This window comes from Gymnogyps californianus, chromosome Z (assembly GCF_018139145.2).
Source record: "Gymnogyps californianus isolate 813 chromosome Z, ASM1813914v2, whole genome shotgun sequence".
NCBI lineage: Eukaryota > Metazoa > Chordata > Aves > Accipitriformes > Cathartidae > Gymnogyps > Gymnogyps californianus.
The window spans coordinates 11,016,386-11,038,486 of NC_059500.1; the positions used below are offsets into that span (position 1 = coordinate 11,016,386).

The 22,101-nt window shown below is 38.3% G+C and overlaps 1 protein-coding gene across 1 annotated transcript; it reads right to left on the reverse strand.

Annotated features, from left to right (window-relative positions):
* Positions 1–412: 412 nt before the first annotated feature.
* SMC2 (structural maintenance of chromosomes 2) lies at positions 413–22,029 on the reverse strand. The gene is made up of 25 exons (XM_050913183.1): positions 21,840–22,029; positions 20,948–21,189; positions 19,895–20,044; positions 19,058–19,180; positions 18,061–18,099; positions 17,769–17,879; positions 17,546–17,590; positions 16,803–17,036; positions 15,980–16,129; positions 15,070–15,303; positions 14,026–14,185; positions 11,926–12,043; positions 11,010–11,148; positions 10,643–10,762; positions 10,119–10,323; positions 9,398–9,533; positions 8,248–8,372; positions 7,215–7,408; positions 6,782–6,925; positions 6,331–6,525; positions 5,558–5,758; positions 4,612–4,728; positions 3,111–3,271; positions 2,093–2,240; positions 413–1,189 (listed from the first exon to the last, which is right to left on the reverse strand). The coding sequence occupies exons 2-25, from the start codon at positions 21,113–21,115 to the stop codon at positions 971–973; spliced, it is 3,636 nt and encodes a 1,211-aa protein (XP_050769140.1). The 5' UTR covers positions 21,116–21,189; positions 21,840–22,029; the 3' UTR covers positions 413–970.
* Between the last annotated feature and the right edge of the window lie 72 nt (positions 22,030–22,101).

Below are 22,101 nucleotides of genomic sequence, written 5' to 3' on the forward strand. Positions count from 1 at the left end.
TGCCAGTGGTGGGTCTGCATCCCTCTCCCGTGCTGCAGCTTGCTGTGGTGAGCAGAGACCCGCTCTGGGGCCCTGTGACCAACGCTGGGTTTCTGCCCTCTGAATGCCGGCTGCACGGACACGTTATTTCCGGCCAGCGAAGGCAGCAGGGTAATGTGATTGGGCTTCATCGGTAAGGGAAGACAAGGGACATGGAGGGGGAAAAAAAAAAAAAAAAAAAAAGGACAGCACATCAGGATGTCTAAATTTGATTACGACAATCCATGTCTAAAAATATTTAGATTTTCTCTTACTTCTAATGTTTTGAGTACAGAACTAAATAATCAAACTTTGAGAAATACAGCAGGAAGCTCAAAACTGAGAGTGTTTAATTCTGAGTAGGCATTGTTCAATGAAAAACAGCGAGGAAGGAGAGCACATACACAATCAGGTTGTGTAGTTTAAGATATTTATTGGAAAAAAAATCAGTGCAGCAAATTGCAAAAAATTGTAACAATAACTTGGGAGTTAAAATTGCTGATGATTGCCTTGCTCCTTCAAAAACAATTACAGTCGCTTAAAAATTGGTACGCCACTTTTCTCTGGTATTTGACAACAGGAGAGGAAGAGAGTGTTTACACTTTGCAACAGGTTTTCTAAATGCCGTAAACACTGCAAGTCAAATCAGATTTCCCTCGTTCAAAGGCTTCAGTTCCTCCTGTTGAGCTTACAGAGCTACTTTTATGTACATTTATGTGTAAACGCTTACAGAGGGGTGATGGTAATTAATCATGGGACACCAAGAGGAATAAATGCGGACAGTTTAGCTAATAGTACAGGCAACAGTCTCCTGTGAATTTCAATTCTTAATGAGCTGCAGATGTGAACAAAAAGCTAAGACATAAAGCACTATTTCAAGATTGAAAATACTTTTTAAAACAAGACAGTTTCTTCCTGGCCTAGCTGTAGACTGAGAACACTTAAGAAGTTGCTACTGCACACTCGAAGGGCCAGTGAAGAAGTTTCCTGGTTCTGCAGATCTTCTTTTGTCCTTCTTACATCTTTTCTGGGCTTCCTCGAGGGCAGGTGCATTATTTCTGCTTTGAAACTGATCATATCTTGTAATAGTGGATACACCATCCACAAAGTTGGTCTTGTAGAGGACGTTTGCATTGCTAAACATTCCATCCTTCAAGGACACCACAATAAACTAAAACAAACCAGAAAGCTTAAAGTAAATGCTGCCATCCAAATAAAGACTTTAAACAACATTGGAAAAGGCTTCTAAAAAGAGGATTCCTTTTACTTTATTTGGCTAATATCTTGGTGGTAATTCTTCAAAAAATATTCTAAACGTAACTGAAGCCCAGCAGAATGTGCTAAGCAGGTTAATGTACACCCACAGGCCAGACATTTTCTGCAGCTAATGATGTACAGCTCTGTCCATATCCCAGCGCTTGGCCTGGGATACAGGCCACAACACAGAATACCCATTCATGCTGCATCAATCACTGGAAAAAAACGTTGCCACAAATTTTGTAGGAATGCAGGATCTTTCATAGTCTAAAAATATTGCTCAAGTTATTTTACAGTACTGGTAACAAATGTTCCCCTCCTCTCTCTCATAATTTGGAAAGGCCATGTCCTACCACCAAATAGAGATAGGTACTGCCTTTCACTCAGAGTAGTAACTTTCTTCAGTTCTACAGATCTTTTTCTTGCATAGGCCACAGTGATACAGAGATTCTTTCCAATACTGCCTGGCTTATTTCAACAGGGTCAAAAATAAAATATTTTTAAAGCTCAGGTTAAAGAACTCTAGCCAAAAAAAAAAAAATTCAGGATGTGGATCATGCCTGAAATTGATCATACCACAGATATTTTTCCCTATTACTACCTGTTTTTTAGCCACTGCAGCATTGCATTAAAATGTAATGCTTAGAAGTTTCACAGTTGCCATATCATCAGTGTAACTTCCAGTTCAAACAACTTAGAAATACAACACACACCTCTGGAATAAAATACTTGAACAGCTGAGACTCCTCAGTGGCAGACTGCCTCTGAAAATAATGAAGTGCATAAATAGATGATCACAATAGTTTCAAGATCATACCTGGGAGTGTCTGAAATGAGTATGAAGCATCTGCCCAATATTCTGGGTATGAGAGAGATCAAGGGCTGCATCCACTTCATCCAAGATGTAAATTGGGGCAGGTTTGAAGAGAAGCATGGATAAGATCAAGGACAAGGCCACCAATGATCTAATACAGAGAACAAGAAAGTTACGTTTTACCCTCTTGTTTGAGAAGCTTTGGCTTATGAAAACAATTGTTTGGTAGTAACAAAATGCTCTCTCTAAAGCAGATTCATGCTATGAGTTCTGAAGAGACAAAATGACAGCTTCTGCCACTTCTGATTTCAGAATGTGAAGGCTTCTGCCAGAAATGGCAAATGTTACTTACTCGTTTATCGGAAGATCAGGTTAGTTGGGTGATGATATTTAAAATCATGCCATTGCTACCTATTTTCAATTCTGAGTTTTGCAGTGCTGTTTTTCAACGTACAGTTCTTGAAGCATTCTGTCCTTCAGAAAGTTCTATATTGCTGTATCACCTCTTCCTAAATTCTGCTTCTACTTTTCAGTTTGTTACATTTTTTCCTTAGAAGGTGCAAAGCAGCACGTACTCGACACAGTAGCTGGAATCACTGGAGAAGAAACCTGTCACCATGACACTACTTTGACACTGGGGCAGAACTTGTCTGTATAGATTTTTGAGATGACAACTCAAAGGCTGGAGCATTTAACTCAACAGTACCTCAGTAATACCTAGAGTTAACTGCAGTTTTCTCACCACTCAATTCATTTTTTTGTCACTTCGCCATGGAGTAAAATCTTTTTTGTTATCATATGCCAAGTAATGCATTGTTCTAAGTTGCATTCCTCTTTGAGCTGAACTGAATTAATAATGCTTTCAATATTAAGTCAGGTTGGAAGGAGACAGAGTCCCTGACTTGACTAGGGAAGAGATTAATTTTTTGCTTTTCTAGCTAATTCTATAATTAGCTAGACATATCAATTATATACACAGCTGCAATGGAAAGCAAACAAAAAACCCACAAAGTTCACCAACCTCTGTCCTCCACTAAGTTCTGTTAAGTTTTCCTTCCAGGTGTTTCCTAAGGCAACTCGGAACTCCAGACCATCCAAGACATTCTGGGTTTTAGAGGCTGCTAGCATAGCTTTGGCTCCTGGTAGAAGTGTTGAGAAAATTGAACCAAAGTCCTCATTCACCTAGAAGTCAGACCATAAAAGATGTATGTACATGCTTTGAATCAAGAGCACAAACAGCTAAACACTTCGTGGTCAGCTGCACTATGCTCTAGACACCTTGCCCAATTTAACCCAATGGCTTCTTATGTCTTGAATATTAGCACATACAGGATAGTGAGAAAATATTAGCATATGGAATCTTTTATTTTCTCTGTAACGAGAAGAGAAGCAACACCGAGGGATACAGAGAGAGAGAGAGAGAGAGAGGTCACCTTACACTAAGCATTTTAGAAGGATCAAATTGAAGAAATATTGGAAGGCTTCTTTATGCTATCAGCCAGGGAAATGGTTATGCCCTGCCTCAGACTTATTAACTGGTAAATTGTGATTTTTCCCAATTAAAGGACTATTAAAAGTATAAGCACCTTGTAAGAGGCACACACTGGCATCCTCCTCACTCCTTTTCTTCCCAGGATTACGTAAGCAATGTCCAGGTATTGGATGGGACGCAACTTTGTAAACGTAGATTAAAATTTCCTAGGTCAAGGAATGTATCTGAGAACGCACTTATTCCGCCACCTGTGATGCTTTTACATACAATTCACTAATTTTTGCCAAACAAGATTTTGCAATGAAAAGGTACCATTTTGTCAGTAATATCTTGAGAACGGGCAGTAATAATTAAAACCGATACTTCACTTGTCAGCAATTTCGATATAATTGATCATCTCAAAGGCCAAAAAGTACAAGTTCTGGTACAGCAGAAAAGAATGTGTCAAGAGCTTTCCATGTAGAAAGGGAAAGGGAAAATTTTATACTTTTGTTATAATTCATGACATGAGAGAACTAGAAAGAAGGCAGAGCGCTTAGGTAACAGAAACATAAATCAGCTGTTGCTCTATTCTAGTATTACCTATCCTGTCACTGCCAGGAACAGTAGCCCAGGTCCACAGCCCCAGAACCAGAAGATTTTAACTCTGGTCAAATATTGGTTTAAGCAAGCAAAAGGCAAAACAGACTGTATCACTGCTTTGTCCAACTTCCACGTGAGAGACAATGATTTCAGCATGCCAGTAGCTTAACCTTCCTTAAATTTTTGTGGGCACTAAAAGGGAATGGTAAAGTGGTTTTGCAGGTTTAACTGTGTCTTCACAATTCTCAGAGAATTCATGTCTTATTCTCAGAAGTGAGACGAAACACGAGAAGTGAAGTGGTTGGTTTGTAATTTAAATACTAGGCAAGGGAGATTAGTTCTGGAAAGAGACTTCCCCCACCACCACCCCCGGAAATATGCAAAACAGTAATCTAAGATAAATCTGATCCTCTGCTAAAACGTGAAGATTAGATTTCAAGTGTCATACCTTTTTCCAAGCAATATATAAAGCTTCAGTTTTCTTCTGGTCAAGGTCTTCAATAGCTGCAAGAATTTTTGACTTGTCATTCTCTACAATTCTTTTTTTCTTCATTAAGTCATTGTACTGGTGCAATGAGAAGAAAAGATTGATTTCAATGAACTTTGTGCTCGAATACATTTACAGTTTCACTGTTTATAGTTTTTGTAACTATGAAATAGCCATTAACCACAAGATTGAAATCCAAAGCATTCATTTAGCTGTATGCAGGATTTAAGTTTTACAATATTATTTGCAAATTAAAGCATTGGAATTTTCAACAATCAGCAAAGGGGAAGACCAACATTACTCTGAAAGGTGCACTTCCTTTTCAAGTGAATCATGTTTCATCTGCTTTTCCATACAAGAAAGGATGCTTCTGGAGGCTGATAGGAAGAACAGGCCAATTCTAATCATGAAACAGTACTAGAAAAGTTGAAGTGTCAGTCAGCAGACAGCTTTGAGACAATGCTGGAATAGCCTCAAGATACAGATGAATTCGAGACAACCTTGGAACACCTTCAAGCTATCATGCTTGAAGATGAACAGTTTTTTCATCTGCAACCTTTAATAAAAGTATGTAATTTTCAGATACTGTAATGGATACCACAAAGCTTGCCTAATACTGCTGCTGCCAATTTAGGATGGACTTGGGTAGGGAGGAATGAAATGATTCTTTTTACCATCCAAAGTCAAGATTATGCATAACCGAGAAAACCAGTGCACAAGTGAATAGTTAAAAAGTGTAAGATTAGTATAAAAGATCTAACAAAAGGTTTCCTGCTATCTCATGAAGATTTAGTTTTATTTTTGGTGTATTCAGAAATAGGACATATAAAAATATAAAGCTACGTTATACCTAATACCATATACCCAACCTGCCCAATCTTTATAGGTTAAAGCACAGAATGCTTACCCTCTCCTCTGTCTCAGAAAGCATATTCATAGCTCTCATGTTCACATTCCTTCCCAGCTTCTCTTTTTTCTCCAGCAATGTCTGCAGCTTCTGATGTGCTTCTTTAGGATTGTTAGTTTTGAAGTCATAGGCTGTGTTTGGCTGACCAAAAAGTGGTTTCTCTGAAGCTATCCACTCATACTCTTTCAGCATTTTGGTCATCTGTAAACAAGAAGATATATTGAGGCTTTTTTTCCTTTCCCTATTCTCAAATGTGAATTAAAAATAATTAAAAAAAAAAAAAATCAACATCTTTAAATTACCCTACAACATTAATTCTTCTACCCCAACACAGCACAGGTCTGTACCTTTACAATGCTTCATGTGATTTCCAAGGCTGCAGATGAACCAAGATTTTAAGGGAGCTTTCACATATACCCATCACGTTTACCTGGAACACATTTTTCTATATCTGGACTAAGCCATTGTCACTAAATCTCAGGATTAGTTTCTTTAATTAGTTACCTTAATTAGTTACCTATTTTGTCCATACAGTCAGAATGTTCCTCTCATTGGTCACCTTCTCACTGTAATCTACTCTCTATTAGTCCATACTGATAAGCTCTGTCACAATTTACAGTTTCCACCCCCTCCTCCTGGGATAAAACTTTTCACATCAAGAGCTGCAAATATTACAGCGCTTATTAGGAAAAAAGGCTACTTCCTTTGCATGTGGCAAGGGAAATAACCACTCTTGGTCACAAGATGCAAGGAAAAGCACAGTTCTGAAATACCTTGGCAGCAGCAGCAGCCGCCTCTTGTTGACGTTTGCTGATGTTGTGTTCTAATGCTTTAACCTTAAGCTGTAATTCATTATTTTGGTCTCTGTATTTTACTATCTCTGCAGATTTGGCTTTAATTGCTTTATCCTGTAACACAATTACTTCCTTTTGCTTGGCCAGCTCCTTCTGTGATTTCTCTACAGATTCCTGAAAAGCAAATCAAACAGCCATTTATTAGCTTCTTTTAAACGCTGGTGTTATGGCAGTTATTAGAAGAGGACACAGCAAGGAAGGAGAAAAAAATTCACATGTGGTAATGAAGCCAAAAAATAGCGACCTAGGCTAAACATAATTTAGTGCTGGCAAGAAAATCCAACCAAAGTATACATTATAATTTGAGCTCTAGGGGATCATATCTTCAGTAACATCAAAACAGATAATGAAACACAGTATTCACTTTTACCTTTGTCTTAGACACCTCAGCTGCCATAGCATTAACTTGCTCCTGGTAGGATTTGATTGCTTTATCTGCAGCCGCTATCTGTTGTTTGTAGGAGGCCTGTTCTTGTTTTAGCTCTTCAAGTTCCAGAACTAAAGCTTCAACTTCCTAGAGAGATGTTTTCAAATTTAGTACAGTTAATACTTAAATGGAAAGAATTAAGATTCAGATTGACGCAGTAAATGCTGTAGAAGATTAACAGTACCAATTCTTCAGCAAGAGGGCGATCTCACCAAAAAAAAAAAAAAAAGCATCAGCAATTTCTATGTTAGTGACTACGGAGTAAATATATTAAGTTCCAAAACTAACAGTATTAAAACTTCAGTAGAATCAAACTTTCTGATTACTACAACCACTTTTGACATTGAGAAAATTGCCAATAAAGCTTAAGTTTTACCTGCTGCTTTTCTTTCATTTGTTTGCTTGAAGCGTCTGCCTTTTTCTTGGCACCATCTAGTCTCTGCTGGGCATTTTTTAGTTCTTTTTCACATTCTGCTTCTGCATTTTTCATTTTATTCTCTAATACCTTGTATTTATCTTCTGCTTTCTTTTTGCTCTCTTCAGTTTTCTTTAATGTCTCTTCACACTCCTCTGAATCAAGAAGTACTGTACTGAGACTGGGCATTGTTCTTATCTTTAAATTTACATCCTGAACTCCAACTGAAATAAATCCATCTTTGCCTCTAACAGAAAAAAGTGGTTGTACGTTTGCTAGTTACTGAAGTCAGCTATTTCAATGATTACCCTAAGACAGTGTGCTGTTGTTACCAGTTATTGATAGGGCATCAGATAGACAACTAGTCATTAAAATTAATGAAAATAAGCCTTTTTTCATTTTTTGACAGGGGCAAGTATATGCCAAATCACATGATCAAGAAGTAATTAATCAGATGGCTACCTAATAAGACATCACCTCATCGCTAGGATACTATGTCTACATATGCATCACTTCTGTCCACCTTTTTTCTTTAGATGTTTTACTTATTGCTGCATTTGCTTCTTTTTATATTTTTCCTTAGCTGCAGGAACAGTACTTTCCAATCCTTTCTTGTTACGCAAACTATTTATATTGCTAACCTTGAATATCTACAGAAACAGATGGCTTGGAAAAAACAAAGATTACTCAAATATGGGATCAAATCCATTTTAAAACTTCCCTGCAAAGCCATTTTTCCTTTTTTTATAAAGTATATAAAACACTTGATAAGAATATAACCTTTACTACAAGAGAATGAGCAACCTCATGTGAATCACCTCTATGCAAGTCTATTGTGATTCTGTATGTTACATATTCCAAAATATAAAGCTAGTATTTTCAAAGCGAAAAATACTTCTTTCTTAAGCAAAGATTCTGCTACTCAAACAGCCAAATATCCATCTCATTCTCAACAATTAGTTTTCAGTTAAAAGATTAAGAACACATTTGTCACCAATGGTTTTCTTCAGGGCAAGCAGCTCTTCCTCTTGCTTGTGATAAGCACTTTGATGAAGCTTCGTTTGCAACAGCTCTGCTTCCTCAGACTTCATCTCCCACTGCTGCTTCAGTTGCTGGTACCTTTGAAGACAGTAATGATATACATTGCTATAGTCAAGGGTACCCAACACTTCAGTTTCAAAGTTGAAATAACTAGATATAGAAATAGGTAGATAAATACTTATATTCCCATTCTAATGTGAGATACAATGATGACTGTTGGACAAATAAGCTTATATGCATGAAAGTCTGATATAATTTCTTTTAATAGTAATTGTGAAGTTTGTAGATATCTGAGTTATTATATATGTAACTCCTGGTTATGTAGCCCTGATAAGATATATTAAAAACAAACAAATGCAACACATGGAATTTGGCAACAATTCAGAGCTCATGTTTTTCCAACCGGCAGCATGACAGATGCTAGGCTGAAGCATTAAAGAAAAAATATCTAAAAGCAAAACTCATTTCTTCCTTTTGGTCCTATTTCTGGAAGTGTATTACAACTCAAAACAATTTGAAAAATAAATCCAGCTGGTAGATAGCATATTACGCAACACTACCTCCTTATGGGATTTTTACAGAACTGACTAAGTATATTTTTATATTCCATCTTTTAAAAAGATCTTCAGTAATTGAGTAGCTGAAAATCAAATATACTTAAAATTATTCAATTTAAATCCTTACAGCAGTGTCACTCAGATATTCCACTTTAGTATCTTTATATTTTCTTAGGAGAAAAATAAGAGCTATCACAAAGTGAAATTCTGTATGGGTTTTACAAAATACGGCTGGAACAGATCCATTCTTCAGTGGACTTGAAATCACTTGAAGTTTTCCAAAGTTTCGTGGACATCATTGTATGTCATTTTTTTCCCTGTATTACCCAAAATAAAGTTTTCTTGCATATGTTATCTAAAAACTGAATTTGTTTGTTGATTGCTGTACTTACAAAGTAAATTTGGGGGGGGGGAGATGGAGGAAGTGAATAATTTTCTGCGTATTACATTCTCAACAGGCCCTATGCCCTCCAAAAATACTTCTTTATATTACATTTACTCAGTCACATAAGAGAAACGATAGAAAATTTATAGGGCGAACCTTACTTTTCAGCAACATTCTTCAAGCTTGCCAGCTCATTCTCTACAGTCTCAAGTTCAGATTCCTTTGTCCTGAGTTCTACTTCAACATCTTTCATTTCTTGAAGTTTAGACAATATTGGTGCAGCCTGTGAGCGCGCACCTGTTCAGTGAAAAAAAAGCAAAGTCAAGCTAATTGGAATTAGTCTATGGGTTCACCACTGGCAAATAGCAAATTCTAGATGTTAATAATGATGCAGGTTGATGATTTGTTTTAATTACAGAACAGAAAGGCAGCTAGGCTAAAGTTACAGTAGTTCTCAGTGGAGAAAGACTACCTCCTCTGTTATAGAATTTAGTTCTGCAGACTTTGAATATTACACACACATTTCTTGTGAAATCAACTAACTTTTCATAATTTATTAAATTACCTCAAATTAATTATGAATTACTTCCAAAAGTGGTTGAATGCAAAGCACTTCTCCTTCCAAGAGGACTATATAGCCAAATAAGATTTGAGTATTTAAAATCTAAACTACTTCATGCAAATAGTTTGCCATTAATTTTTTCTTAGTCTAATCAATCTTACTTCAGATCAAGACTGACAAAGCTTTGCTCAAACAGATCATATTATCCCCGGTATGAGTCTAAACAAAAAGGTTACTGTTCATTTTTATAAAAAACATGCAGACCAATAAACAAATCAACAGACACACAGTATTATTGTATGAATAAAACCAGCAATTGCCTCCGTGCAGAATGCCCTGGGGGTCAAACATATCTCCATCAAGTGTAACACTTTTCGTCATTATCCTTTTGTCAAAGGTCACTTTCTTAGCATTATCCAAGTTATTACAGATCAGTGTTGTTCCAAAGACATATTTCATTGCTTTCTGTAGTTCAGAGTCATATTCAACTAGAGAAAGGGCTAAATGCAAGTTATCAGGACCAGCCTAGAAATCAAATGAAATGCGATTAGTATGCCTTAAGTTATAAGAATTTTCAAATTTAATTTGTCTTATCTTGATAAAAACACTTTCTAAAAACATCATATGTTTTAAAACAATTTCAGTTAAAAGTGGGACAATTAATATCAATTTAAACATTACATAGCTGAAATGATACACAGGAAAAAAATAAAATCAAGATACCCTCAAACCCTACAGAAATTCTTATTAGTATCACCATTAAGAACCCCATATTTTTAGCAAAGAAACAAAATGAAAAAGGTACATAAGCAAAATAGTGTAAATAGTATATTTATTTACATACCAAGGTTTGGGCCAACTTGACCGTGTCTTGTCCAACACACTTGGCTGAAATTTTGTTTAGTGGAATGATGGTGTATCGATGCTTTAGTTCACCCTTTTCTAAAAGCTTTTTGCCAGTAACCTCAAATGAGAAGAGTTACAAAGCACACCTGAATACATAACTGATTTTGTAAAGTAAGACAATAGGGCATTGCAAGAGGAATATATTGTTGCCAGTAACTATGCATGACTCTGTTGACCTAATTTAAACATGTACATGGGTCCAAACCACCTCTTAAGCATTCAATAACAATGCACATGCTCGCTAACCCTGAATCACATGACCTCATCTCAAAATTCAGAGTTCTGTATTAAAATAATAAACATACCTCTGTGTCCACAATAATGTTATAGAGTTTCCCTCCAGCCACTGCTTCTAGGGCTTTTGCTTTGGATAGATCTTTCACAGTGATAAGAGACACAACAGGGCCTTTCACACGGTTTGGATTCCAATTTTTTTCCGGATCTCTTAAAAGAAATTTAAATTACGATAATCACGTTTGTTTCTCTCCCACGCATCTTTAAAAAAATTTATATTTAAAAACTCATACTGCTTATTATACTGGTATAAGAAATTCTAAATTCTGTTAGGAAAAAAACCCCAGAAAATGGTTAAACTAAATACTTCAGGACAAGAAACTTCCCAATAAACAGTCAGTTACAAAGTCATTAAAAGAATGTCCTTCCTGATTTTGGTACAATTTGTTCTTGCAATTTTCAATTTTTACTACGGGTTCTATTATTAGCACAGCTATAGGAATATGGTCAGACTGATTATTACATAAGTGAATAAATCTGGGGATACATATATTTGATTGGTGGAGACAGATACAATGTTGACCTCCACAGAGCAAGTCTACTCACAGTCCTCTGGCAGGACTCTGAAAAGTAATGATTACATATTTTTGCAGTTTAGACCTTTGGATTCTATGGTTTTAGCTACTGAAGCTGAGTTATGGCGTGCAAACATCATCACACAAAACTTTTAAATTCAAGTGATTTTGATAAGATTTAAGAATGACTGTATCACTTTCCCTGCTGCCCATTAATTCAGTTAACATTTCCTGACTTCCCCCCTCTCCCCCTTCACTTGCATCATAGGTAAGATAGTCATTATTCATTGGCACTAAAAGGAAAGCAACAGCTAAGCAATTGATGGAATTATGCTGTAAGTCCCATAAGCCACGCATAACATGCCCCAAAAAGCACTTTCAAATGTCTTTTAGGATCACACCAAGATCTTACTTGTATTCAAACTGTACATGAGGAAACTTTGCCATTAAACCTTCATACAATTCTCTCAGACAGCTGATGTCACGAGTCAAGGCCTTCTTTTTCGCTAAAAGGGCTTCTTCTTTCTCTTCTTAAGAGTTGAACACAAGCAGTAGACAAACATCCAGAGGACAGAAATCTATTAGCTTAAAAATTGGTAGGCTTCACTGTTTATCTACATATATGTAGAGAATACTTAATTGACAGACTTTCTAAAATTCCTTGTAAATTTCCAGTTTAGACAAATTAACGCCATCACAATACCAAACATGCACAGAAAAGAGTTTAAACTCTAATGTGCTTCTCTGAATGTCATTCTGGAACACCAATTTATGGTTTTGAGTAGCTTCTGCAACAAATGTTACCTGGAATGAGAAACTAACTTTAAGAAGTGTTTTAGATAGGGAAAACCAGGAAGGAATAGGGAGGTTGGTCACTTTTTCCATCTAAAATTTAGCTGGAATTTAAATTTTCCATCAAACTTTAAAACATTTGGCCTAAAGTTTATAAAATCAAATTATTTTAAACTATGTTCTGTAGAAGGCAAGAGCTTGCAGAGCTTTGACCAGAGAAATTTCTTTGTGCGTGAAAGCAGCATACTTGGTTTTTCAGTTCCTTCTTGTATTGGGTCTGGCTGTATGGAGTTAACTTTCCCCCATAGCAGCCCTCATTATGCTGTGCTTTGTATTTCTAGTAAAAAGGTGTTGATAACACACCAGTGTTTTGGCTACTGCTGAGCAGTGCTCTCACAGCATCAAGGCTGTCCTTCCAACCCCCACTCCAAAGGCCAGTAGGCTGGGGGTGGGCAAGAGGCTGGGAGGGGACATAGCCAGGACAGCTACCCAAGTGATATTCCATACCATATGGCGTGCTCAGCAATAAAAGCTAAGAGAAAGGAGGAGGGGAGGGGGCATTCATTATTAAGGCGTTTGTCTTCCAGAACAGCTGCTATGCGTACTGAGGCCCTACTTCCCATGCAGTGGCCGGACATCGCCTGCTGATGGGAAGCAGAGAGTAAATCTTTTTGTTTTCCTTTGCTTCTGTGTCTGACAGCCAGTTCCAGCTGGCTCCAAGACAGACCCGCTGCTGGCCAAGGCGGAGTCCATCAGCGATGTTGGTAGTGCCTCTGTGATAACATATTATAGAAAGGGTAAAAACTGCTGCACAACAGCAGGTGGGACAGAGGAGTGAGAATATGTCAGAGAAACAGCCCTGCAGACACCAAGGTCAGTGAAGAAGGAGGGGGAGGAGGTGCTCCAGGCGCCGGAGCAGAGATTCCCCTGCAGCCCATGGGGAAGACCATGGTGAAGCAGGTTGTCCCCCTGCAGCCCAGAGGTCCATGGTGGAGCAGATATCCACCTGCAGCCCGTGGAGGACCCCACACCAGAGCAGGTGGATGTGCCCCAAAAGAGGCTGTGACCCTGTGGGAAGCTCACACAGGAGCAGGCTCCTGGCAGGACTTGTGACCCCACAGGTGACCCAGGCTGGAGCAGTCTGTTCCTGAAGGACTGCACCCCGTGGACAGGGCCCACACTGGAGCAGTTCATGAAGAACTGCAGCCCACGGGAAGGACCCACATTGCTTCCTCCCCTTGCCTCCTATGGGAGGGACCCCACGCTGGAGCAGGGGAGGAGAGCGAGGAGGAAGGAGCAGCAAAGACGTGTGATGAACTGACCGCAACCCCCATTCCCCATCCCCCTGCACCGCTGTGGGGGAGGAGGTAGAGAAAATCAGGAGTGAAGTTGAGCCCAGGAACAAGGGAGGGGTGGGAGGAAGTTGCTTTAAGGTTTGTTCCTATTTCTCATTATCGTACTCTGATTTGATTGGCAATAAATTAAATTAATTTCCCCAAGTTGAGTCTGTTTTGCCCATGATGATAATGGCTGAGTGATCTCCCTGCCCTTATCTTGACCCATGAGCCCTTCATCATATTTTCTCTCCCCTGTGCAGTTGAGGAGGGGGAGTGATAGAGTGGCTTAGTGGGCACCTGGCATCCAGCCAAGGTCAACCCACCACACTTCTATATTCTTTTTCAGATTCCCCCAAAATTATGCACCAGAAGTCTGTACAGACCTTCATGGTTCAGCTGCTTCATTTGGTTCTCTAGTTTTTCTTTTGTTTCTCTGACAGCTTCAAGTGCTTCTTGGTCTTTCTTGTAGCCTCCATCCATCTTTTTAACTTCAGCTTGTTTTGTCTTTAATTCTTGTTGTGCATAATTCAACTTCATTTGAGCCTGTAAGGAGTAAGAAAATATGGAACCAGAAGATCTTCAAAGAGAATCTTGCAGGTGCAGATTTAGAACACTTGCACTAACAAGGTACTCATATAATTTGTAAAAGTTTCCACTGGCTGCAGAAATGCCAAAAGGCAGCTTCGGCTTTTGAAAGTAAGGGCACAGATGATTTGGAAATAAAAACATAAATCATGTATTTGGACACAATAACTCATATTAGCACATGAATAGAGTCTGAGAAGAAACAAGGTAAAATAATGTGGGACACAGGTGTCCTTGTTATTTTCCCCAAAAGAGTTTTTCCTTAAATGAGACAAGCAAGGTGCCTTTTCAACTTTGAAAAGTTAAATTCCACCATGAGAACTACCCCAGAAGAGGTTTCCTATCTTAAGACAAAACAAGTGGTGTCTGTTTCAGTCATGTGACTAGCACACAATTTAACCAAGGAGAAAACAGTTTCTTCTGAACTCTCCATTCACAGTCTCAGGCATCTTTATTTTGATTCTGTTAAGTTTTACTGTAGAAATCTCTATAGTATGAATGCATATCATGGACAGCAGTCTTAATTTCTTCCTATCCAATACTGTCAGTCATTTGAGTACTGTGAGTCTTACTTTGTCTCAAATGCCAGCTTCTATACTTCCTCACAGCAATGTTATAGCTTTTTCCCTATTTGTCTATACCTATGCAAGGATATATTTTTTTTTTAATGACCTGTTTTATCAAAAAGTCACCTTAATGCATATGCCAACTTGTAAAATATCTTGCATAGATATTCTGCAAATCTTTTCACTGACCCTTCAAGAGTGTGTCATTTGGTTTTCAGACAATTTTCGAAAGAACCAGGAAGGCTGGTCTGAAACAGGCAGAGCTTTTATTCTTACCTGTTTAGCCTCTGTTACTGCTTTGCTGATTTCATTTTTGCAGGTCATCATCTGCCCAGCAAGAGTAGCTTCTTCCCCATCGTCGTTGCTGGACAAGCCAGCAGACACAGCATTAAAATGCTGTTGTGCTGCAGCTAAAGCACCTGCATCTTTTTCACTTGCTTCCTGTAAAGCATTTAGCTCTTTCTCTATCTTCTTTACTTCTTTCTCCTTTGACACTAATGCTTTAGAATCCTTCAGCAAAACAAAGAACAAAACAAAAAAAGGAAGAGAGAACCTGAGTCCCATTAACTTTAAATTCATGTTGTTTAGATGAGGAGCTATGACCAGTTTCATCAACTACATTTCTATGACTCTTTGTCAGATTTTGGGATCTTACAATTTGGCTTTGCATGTTTTCAAGCGTGTACTTGCCCCATGAGTGCACTGAAGATCTACAGAAAGATGAAATACAGGAAGAGATGACAACTGCCCAAGAACTAGGAGAAATAGCTCTTTCTTCCCAATATCTAAGCAGCAAAGTATTCTTCAGTGCTCCTCTTACATTAAAAAAAACGATCAACTGTCAGAAATATGCAACGTAGAAATTTTTCGTTTAATTTTAAGAATACCACATGTCCAGACAGCATAATACTTCTGAAGCTCTAGAGATCTCTCCTGAGCTTAATATAAGTTTGGCAACCATAAAGAGTTGCCCTTTCTTTGTATAGGCATCACATTTGTTTCTAATGGGAACCTACTACCTATGCCGCACAAATCAAACAATGCCCTTACGCTTTGTTTCTGCTTTCCTGATGTAATTCTTGCCAATCATAGGACTTTTCTTATCATAATAGGTAAGAAAAAACAGCTGTCTCCCTCAATCTGAATTAATTTAGTGTTTAAAGAAAATTATATACAAAGATCTTACCTCCTGCATACTTTTTACCAGTTCTTCGTACTTAATCTTTTCAGTTTTTAAATTTTGCTTCTTAAGATCAAGGGCACTTTGTGCTCTAGTATTAACTCTTTGCATTTCTGAAAGAGCATCTTGCAGTGAATGGAGCGTACCACGAACTTCCTACAATCAGAAATAAAGGAAATTTAATTTAGCCTAAAGAAACTGATACAGTATTTGTAATATTTCATCTTCTGTTCACAGCTATATGTAGAAGAGATAAATATCTAATCAAGCAGGCAGCTGACTCCAATGCAAACAGGTCAGAACATCTCTTCCCTCTGAAATACAAACTAACTTGAAGCCACTACTGAAGACCAACATCATCCCACATCATGGGACACTGTCCCTGTACAAAAGCTGCATTTACGCATCCAAAGACCCTATGAGCCATCCTGTATCTAACCAAATTTAATGCCCCCAAAACTCAGGTCAGTACTGATTTTTGTTGAACAAGAGTTTCCTACTTGATGTGTATTTCTTTTGAGACATCAACCAAAAGGGAGAAAGAAAATCTCTGGCAAAACTTACCATTGAATGCACAGAGTGGAAACATGAGGGCAAACAGTTTCTATTCTTCAGTTAATACTCATTTACAGCAATTGGAAGTAAAGCATTTCAGACAAATGAAAAATTTAAATGGATGTCTTTTAGACAACGGCTAAGAATGACAATGAGCAGTGTATAATCTAAACAACCCACCAGAAGAAGATAAAAACTCAAGTGTATATGATCTGTAAAAATAATTCCCTTCTCATCTAACTCCTTGTATTCAGATATTCAGACGAGCACTTACCTCATCCCTTTTCTTTCCCATCTCTGCTATTTCTTCATTAAGTTGTCTCACCTTCTTTTCACTTTCAGTCATTGATTCCTGAAGCTTCTCTACATTAGCCTGCATTTCCTTTAATACGTCAGCAGAGGATACCTTTGTCTCTTCAGCCAGAACAAACTGATAAGCTATACAGAGGCGGCTTAAATGTTCTATTACTCGTATTACTTTTTGGTATTCTAGATAGGATGATCGTTCCTGAACAGACACCAATAAAAAAAAAAAAACTGTGAAATTTGATGGAAAAATAATATTAAGTAGGACTGTTACAGAAATCTTCTAAGCACTTCTACTAACACTATTATTTGTAGATAAAAGGAAGGATTCTCCATGTTAAGTAATATATTCAGTATTGTACATTGCAGGCCTGCTTAGGAAAATCTTACATAAAACAATACTCATACAATTGATTGTACAGCCGAAATATCACTTGACACAAGTTTTTTTATAAGATATGTTTTTATCTTCTCATTTTATCTATTTCTCTTGTTTTCTTCTTTCTCCCTACATTCCCCTCCAGGATTTCCTGGAAGTACTGAATGTCACATTTTCTGTATTTGGACAGAAGATAAATTTTATCTCTCTCAAAAGATTCTACAAAGCTTGAAAACATGCTGTTGTTTTAGCCACCACATACCAGTTCAGGGTAGCTGAAAGTATTTTTTCAGTACTTTAAGAGCCCTACCGCTCTTCTAATTTTTCCATACCTCTTTCAGTTTCTGTAAAGTTGGAGTGATCTCCTCATTTAAGACCTGAAACACAAAAAAGAACATTTATATTCTGATTTTTAAAACTCTTTTATGTCTAAGCATGAATACCTAGTTCCAGGTGCAGAAATGAAATACTCTACAAGTTAAAAACCACACTACACTAGTTATTCAGTTATCTTTAACAAATATAAAAGAAAGTATACTTTCCAACATGTAGTACCGTTTGAATGTCTTTCAGCTTGGCTTCCTTCTTCTCTATGGTTTTCTGGACAGCTATCTTCTTGCATTCATACATCCTAGTACCAGCTGCTTCTTCAATCATAGCTAAAATCTAAAATAAAGCAATGCGACAAAAATTTGGTGTTTCTTCTTATGTTAGATAGGTTCAACTCAGAACTGAGTTGAACATCTCATCTCCCTCCAACACCTTTTTTTTTTTTTGCCCCCCCCCGATTCTCGTCTTTCAAAACAAATCAGTAAAACTTCAGACAAAACTCCCAAAACTTTCTTACCTCTGGTGGCTTCATATTTAGAACTTTGGTAATTCGTCCCTGGTGACAGAAAGATAAAACAAGAATGGTGTTTGTCTACCGTGCAATAGTAAAAAAACAAACCCCAAACCTGAAACCCAAAAAACCCCACTCATTTTTATACGTTCTATTCTAAGTTCAAACAGGATTTTTTTTTTTTTTTTTTTTTTGCTACAGGGATAATCTAGTCTAGTCAATTGTTTTGCTATTGAAAGTTCAAACAAGTCACTTCTTCAGGCAGCAAGCTTGAAATGGCCCTCATATCTTATCTTAGGCTCGTCCTCTACATTCCTGATTACATCTTAAAGGAGCAACGTGCGTATTTTGTTCTAGAGTCTTCCTGAGTTGCTGATGTTGAATAAGCTCTTAATCATAAACTTTTTTTGGAGATTTAGCTCATATGTAACTAGGGGGAAGCAGAATAGGTGCAAAACTGCCCTTCCCCCCATTCCACTCCCTGCAAGTTGGGACAGTTCCATTTGAAATAATAAATCCTGCTCTGTTTTTATTATTCCTTGCAAATATTTCAGGGATTTGTCTAGTCCCTGTGCTGATGTTTATAAGGGTCTTTTCAATTGGTCAGTTCTTCCTTTGTTAACTGTGACTTAAGAAGGCAGGTATATCAACTTCATTCAAAATATTGTCTAATATGGAACACACATAATAGGAAAGAAAATCTCTGTCTTTTTAGCATAATAATAATAGCAACACCTATGTGTTAAAGAGACAAAAAGGAAAATAAAATTGGAACGTTTTAGAAAAACCTTGCTACACGAGGGCTACATGACGTCCTGTGCTGCTAGACACACGTTTTATGGTCAAACTGGAAATCTTAACTACTTAACAGACATTTGATTTTCACTTGATAAGAAGTTGCTTTTCTCTGATTAGGAAATTCAGTGTTCTTCCACTATCTATCCTGCCTCAAATTTAGTGCAACTTCTATTCTTTTTGGATTTTATAAAGTTGCACACAATACCTGCATAATGAGGAAGTGAGGGTTATTGACATTGAGTCCAACGGAACAGAACAGATCCTGCACGCGAGTGTTGGTAGCATTCACACCATTGATAAGATACTTATTTCTACCTCCAATGACAATCTGAAGAAGGAAAAGAAATGGAAGAAACTTTAAGTGATTTAAAAATGACTTGACATTATCAGAATATAAACTGTAATAAAGAATAAAAAATTGGAGCAAATCCCGTATATTATATCTTTACATACACATATACATGCATACTATACAGAACATCAGAACAGATCTTGTTGGACTGAAGAGACATTTAAAATATCTCACTAAAACATAAGAAAGATCAGTCATTGAGGGCAATATCGACAAGCAAATTTCCAAACTCCACAAGATTTCACTTTAAAAAAAAACAAACTTGGGAGACATCTTCAGAAAGATAAAGGTTCCTTTGTTCTTGGAGACCAAATTTAACACACAGTTCAGATACTAAGAGGAAAACATGAAAGCAGAAGAAAAAGCCACAAAATAGAGAATTATACCTTGCTTTAGGAACATTATTTCATTATTATTGTGTTTCTGTGCAAATCCATAGAAAACATTATTGATATAATACATTTAACAATATTAAACTAATTTCCCAAGTAATTCCAATTTTTTTTATTTAGTACACTGGATCTACTTTTACAGTTTGTGTTACTAACTACACTGTGGAAGCATTGCCTCAATTGCAAAAACTCAGGGACCTCAAAAATTACCTTTTCTTTTTTCCCTTGAAAAGTCACTCTGTTGACCATGGTAAAAATGTATACAGGCTACTAAGCAATACAGATATTACAGACTTACCTGCCTGGTGATGGTGATCTCATCGTTACCTTCAAATCCCAGTGGACTTAGTTTCTTGTCAGAATTATCAAAGGTAATAGACACAGTTGCTTTATTAATTCCAGCTTGCCCATTTTTATAAACTAGATCTTGCAAGTTGGAAGCTCGCACCTAAATGGAACAGATAAATACATTTTTGAAAGAAATCCATTACACAGCTTCAGTGCGCTACTGTAAGTTTTGAAGAAATGAATGGAAAAAATGCAGATCTAGCTGTAGATTTAAGAGTTCAGGTGAGAGACTGACATACGGGAGCTGCAAGGTGCTACTGTTGTAAAACCACAGGCAGAGTGTGCCAGTCTAGTTTTAGTGAGACAGCTAATTGTTTCTGCATGAGATTCCTGACAAAAACTGAGTAGAGGTTTAAAAAAAACCCAAAAGCCAGATGACTAGTTCAGTCACAAGTATGTTTACTTAAAGAGCATTTATTATTCATAATGCAGTTCATGGGGAAATGAATCAGAAAGTGTTCCTTGGAGGTCTACTGGATTTGTCGGGGGTGGGGTGGGGGGGGTGGTAAAAAAATCACCTGAAGACAGATTCAAATTGATGTCACAGCACACAATTTTTTTATAAGTAGATATATCATCTTTTAAACAGCAGTCATTGCATGAAAACCAGTTTCTTATTTTTTTCTGATGAATCAGTTGGCCAAATTTTAAGACCCAATCCAGAAATGAAGATGTTTATTACAAATAAACAAGTTAGTGCCTTTAGCTGCAAAAGACCTTTGGCTTGAGGCCGTTACCTTTTAAGTGGGTATTTTTAGTCTAATGTTCTAAGCTGCATACTTTGAGCTACTGTAGTATACTGATGAAATTGTAATTCAATCTTAATGTAAGAATGAGCAAGAATGACAGGGACCCAGTTTTATGTAACAAAAAATTCAAATAAATAAAACTATTCTTTTTGATAGAAGCACTTCAGGTCTTCCATCGGACATTACTCAAAAGCGTAACATGAAACGTTGCTGACAGAAGAAAGATCTTTCTTAAATGCCCCTTCTTGCTTTACCTGTGACAGATTGGTGATTCCCAGCAGGAAACAGATTGAGTCCAAGATATTGGACTTGCCACTACCATTCAAGCCAGTAATGGCATTGAATAATGGGTCAAAGTCACGAACTTCCGTCCTCTGAGCATAGGATTTAAATCCTTCAAGAACAATTGACTTGAGGTACATCTTCTCTATGCTCCTAAGGGACCAGGCAAAGTATTCCTCCCAAGAGTATGAAGAAAGGTATCTAGATTATAACCCTACATATTTCAAAGAAAAAGAGAAAAAAGAAGCAACGGAATTATACTGCATGCCAAACAAACAGCTAAATTTGTGAAAAAATGGAAAGAATACGTGCCTTTTACAACAAAAAGATTATGCATTTATAAACGGAAAATTCCAAGTAGACCCCAGATCCAGGAAGCATCCCAACAATAACCTTTACGTCAACATTTTTAAGCGACGTGACTTTACACAACGTTCATCACGACACTTATATGAAGACTGTGGCATAACCCTGGTTTCTCACAGAGCTGGCCGTTAGTCCATCAGCCAACGAAGGACAGGGAAAGGCATGGATCTTTCAGAACCCGGCAGAAGGGGAGCCTCCCTTTCCAGCCTGCAGGAATGCTACCTGCTCAGCCCCACCGCTCCGGAGGGCTGAAGCCCAGGAAAACGACAGCCTCGGCTCTGAGGCGCCGTGAACACAGCCCCATCCCCTGCCCCTGCCCTTGCCGGCGCCGCCGCCATGGCGCCTGCCCCCATGTTCTCGCCGACGGCGCCGCGGCTCCCCACAGCCCCGCGGGTGCCCCTGCCAAGCGAGCCCTCGCTGGCGGCTCTGACGCCGTAATCAGCCGGGCCTCCCGCACCGGCCGCGGGCAGGTCCCCTCCCCAAGCCCCGGTGCCTCACCGCCGGCGCCGCTCCCAGCCGCTCGCAACGATTGAATTTTGGCGCCGAGCGTCGGCGGCCGTTAGAGGAGGCGCCTGCTGGCGGCTGCCCCCGCGCTGCCTGCCTCGGGCGGCCCAGCTCCTCTCTTCCTGGCGAGGGAGAGAAGGGACGAGGTCTGCTCCTCGCTTCTTTTCAGAGGAGAAGTGAGCACATCTATACCGCAGCCTCTCGGCCTGAGGGGACGGCGCGCACCCTCAGGTCAGGCGAGCGCGCCGGGCGGGCG

What these genes read in the sequence shown, in the direction of transcription:
- SMC2 (XM_050913183.1), bottom strand. Translation starts at nt 21,115, where the DNA reads ATGTACCTCAAGTCAATTGTTCTTGAAGGATTTAAATCCTATGCTCAG. An exon ending in AGATCACCATCACCAGGCAG is followed by an intron (nt 19,181 to 19,894) that starts GTAAGTCTGTAA and finishes TTCCTTCTTCAG; the next exon opens with ATTGTCATTGGAGGTAGAAA. An exon ending in CTTTACAGAAACTGAAAGAG is followed by an intron (nt 17,037 to 17,545) that starts GTATGGAAAAAT and finishes GTGTCTGTTCAG; the next exon opens with GAACGATCATCCTATCTAGA.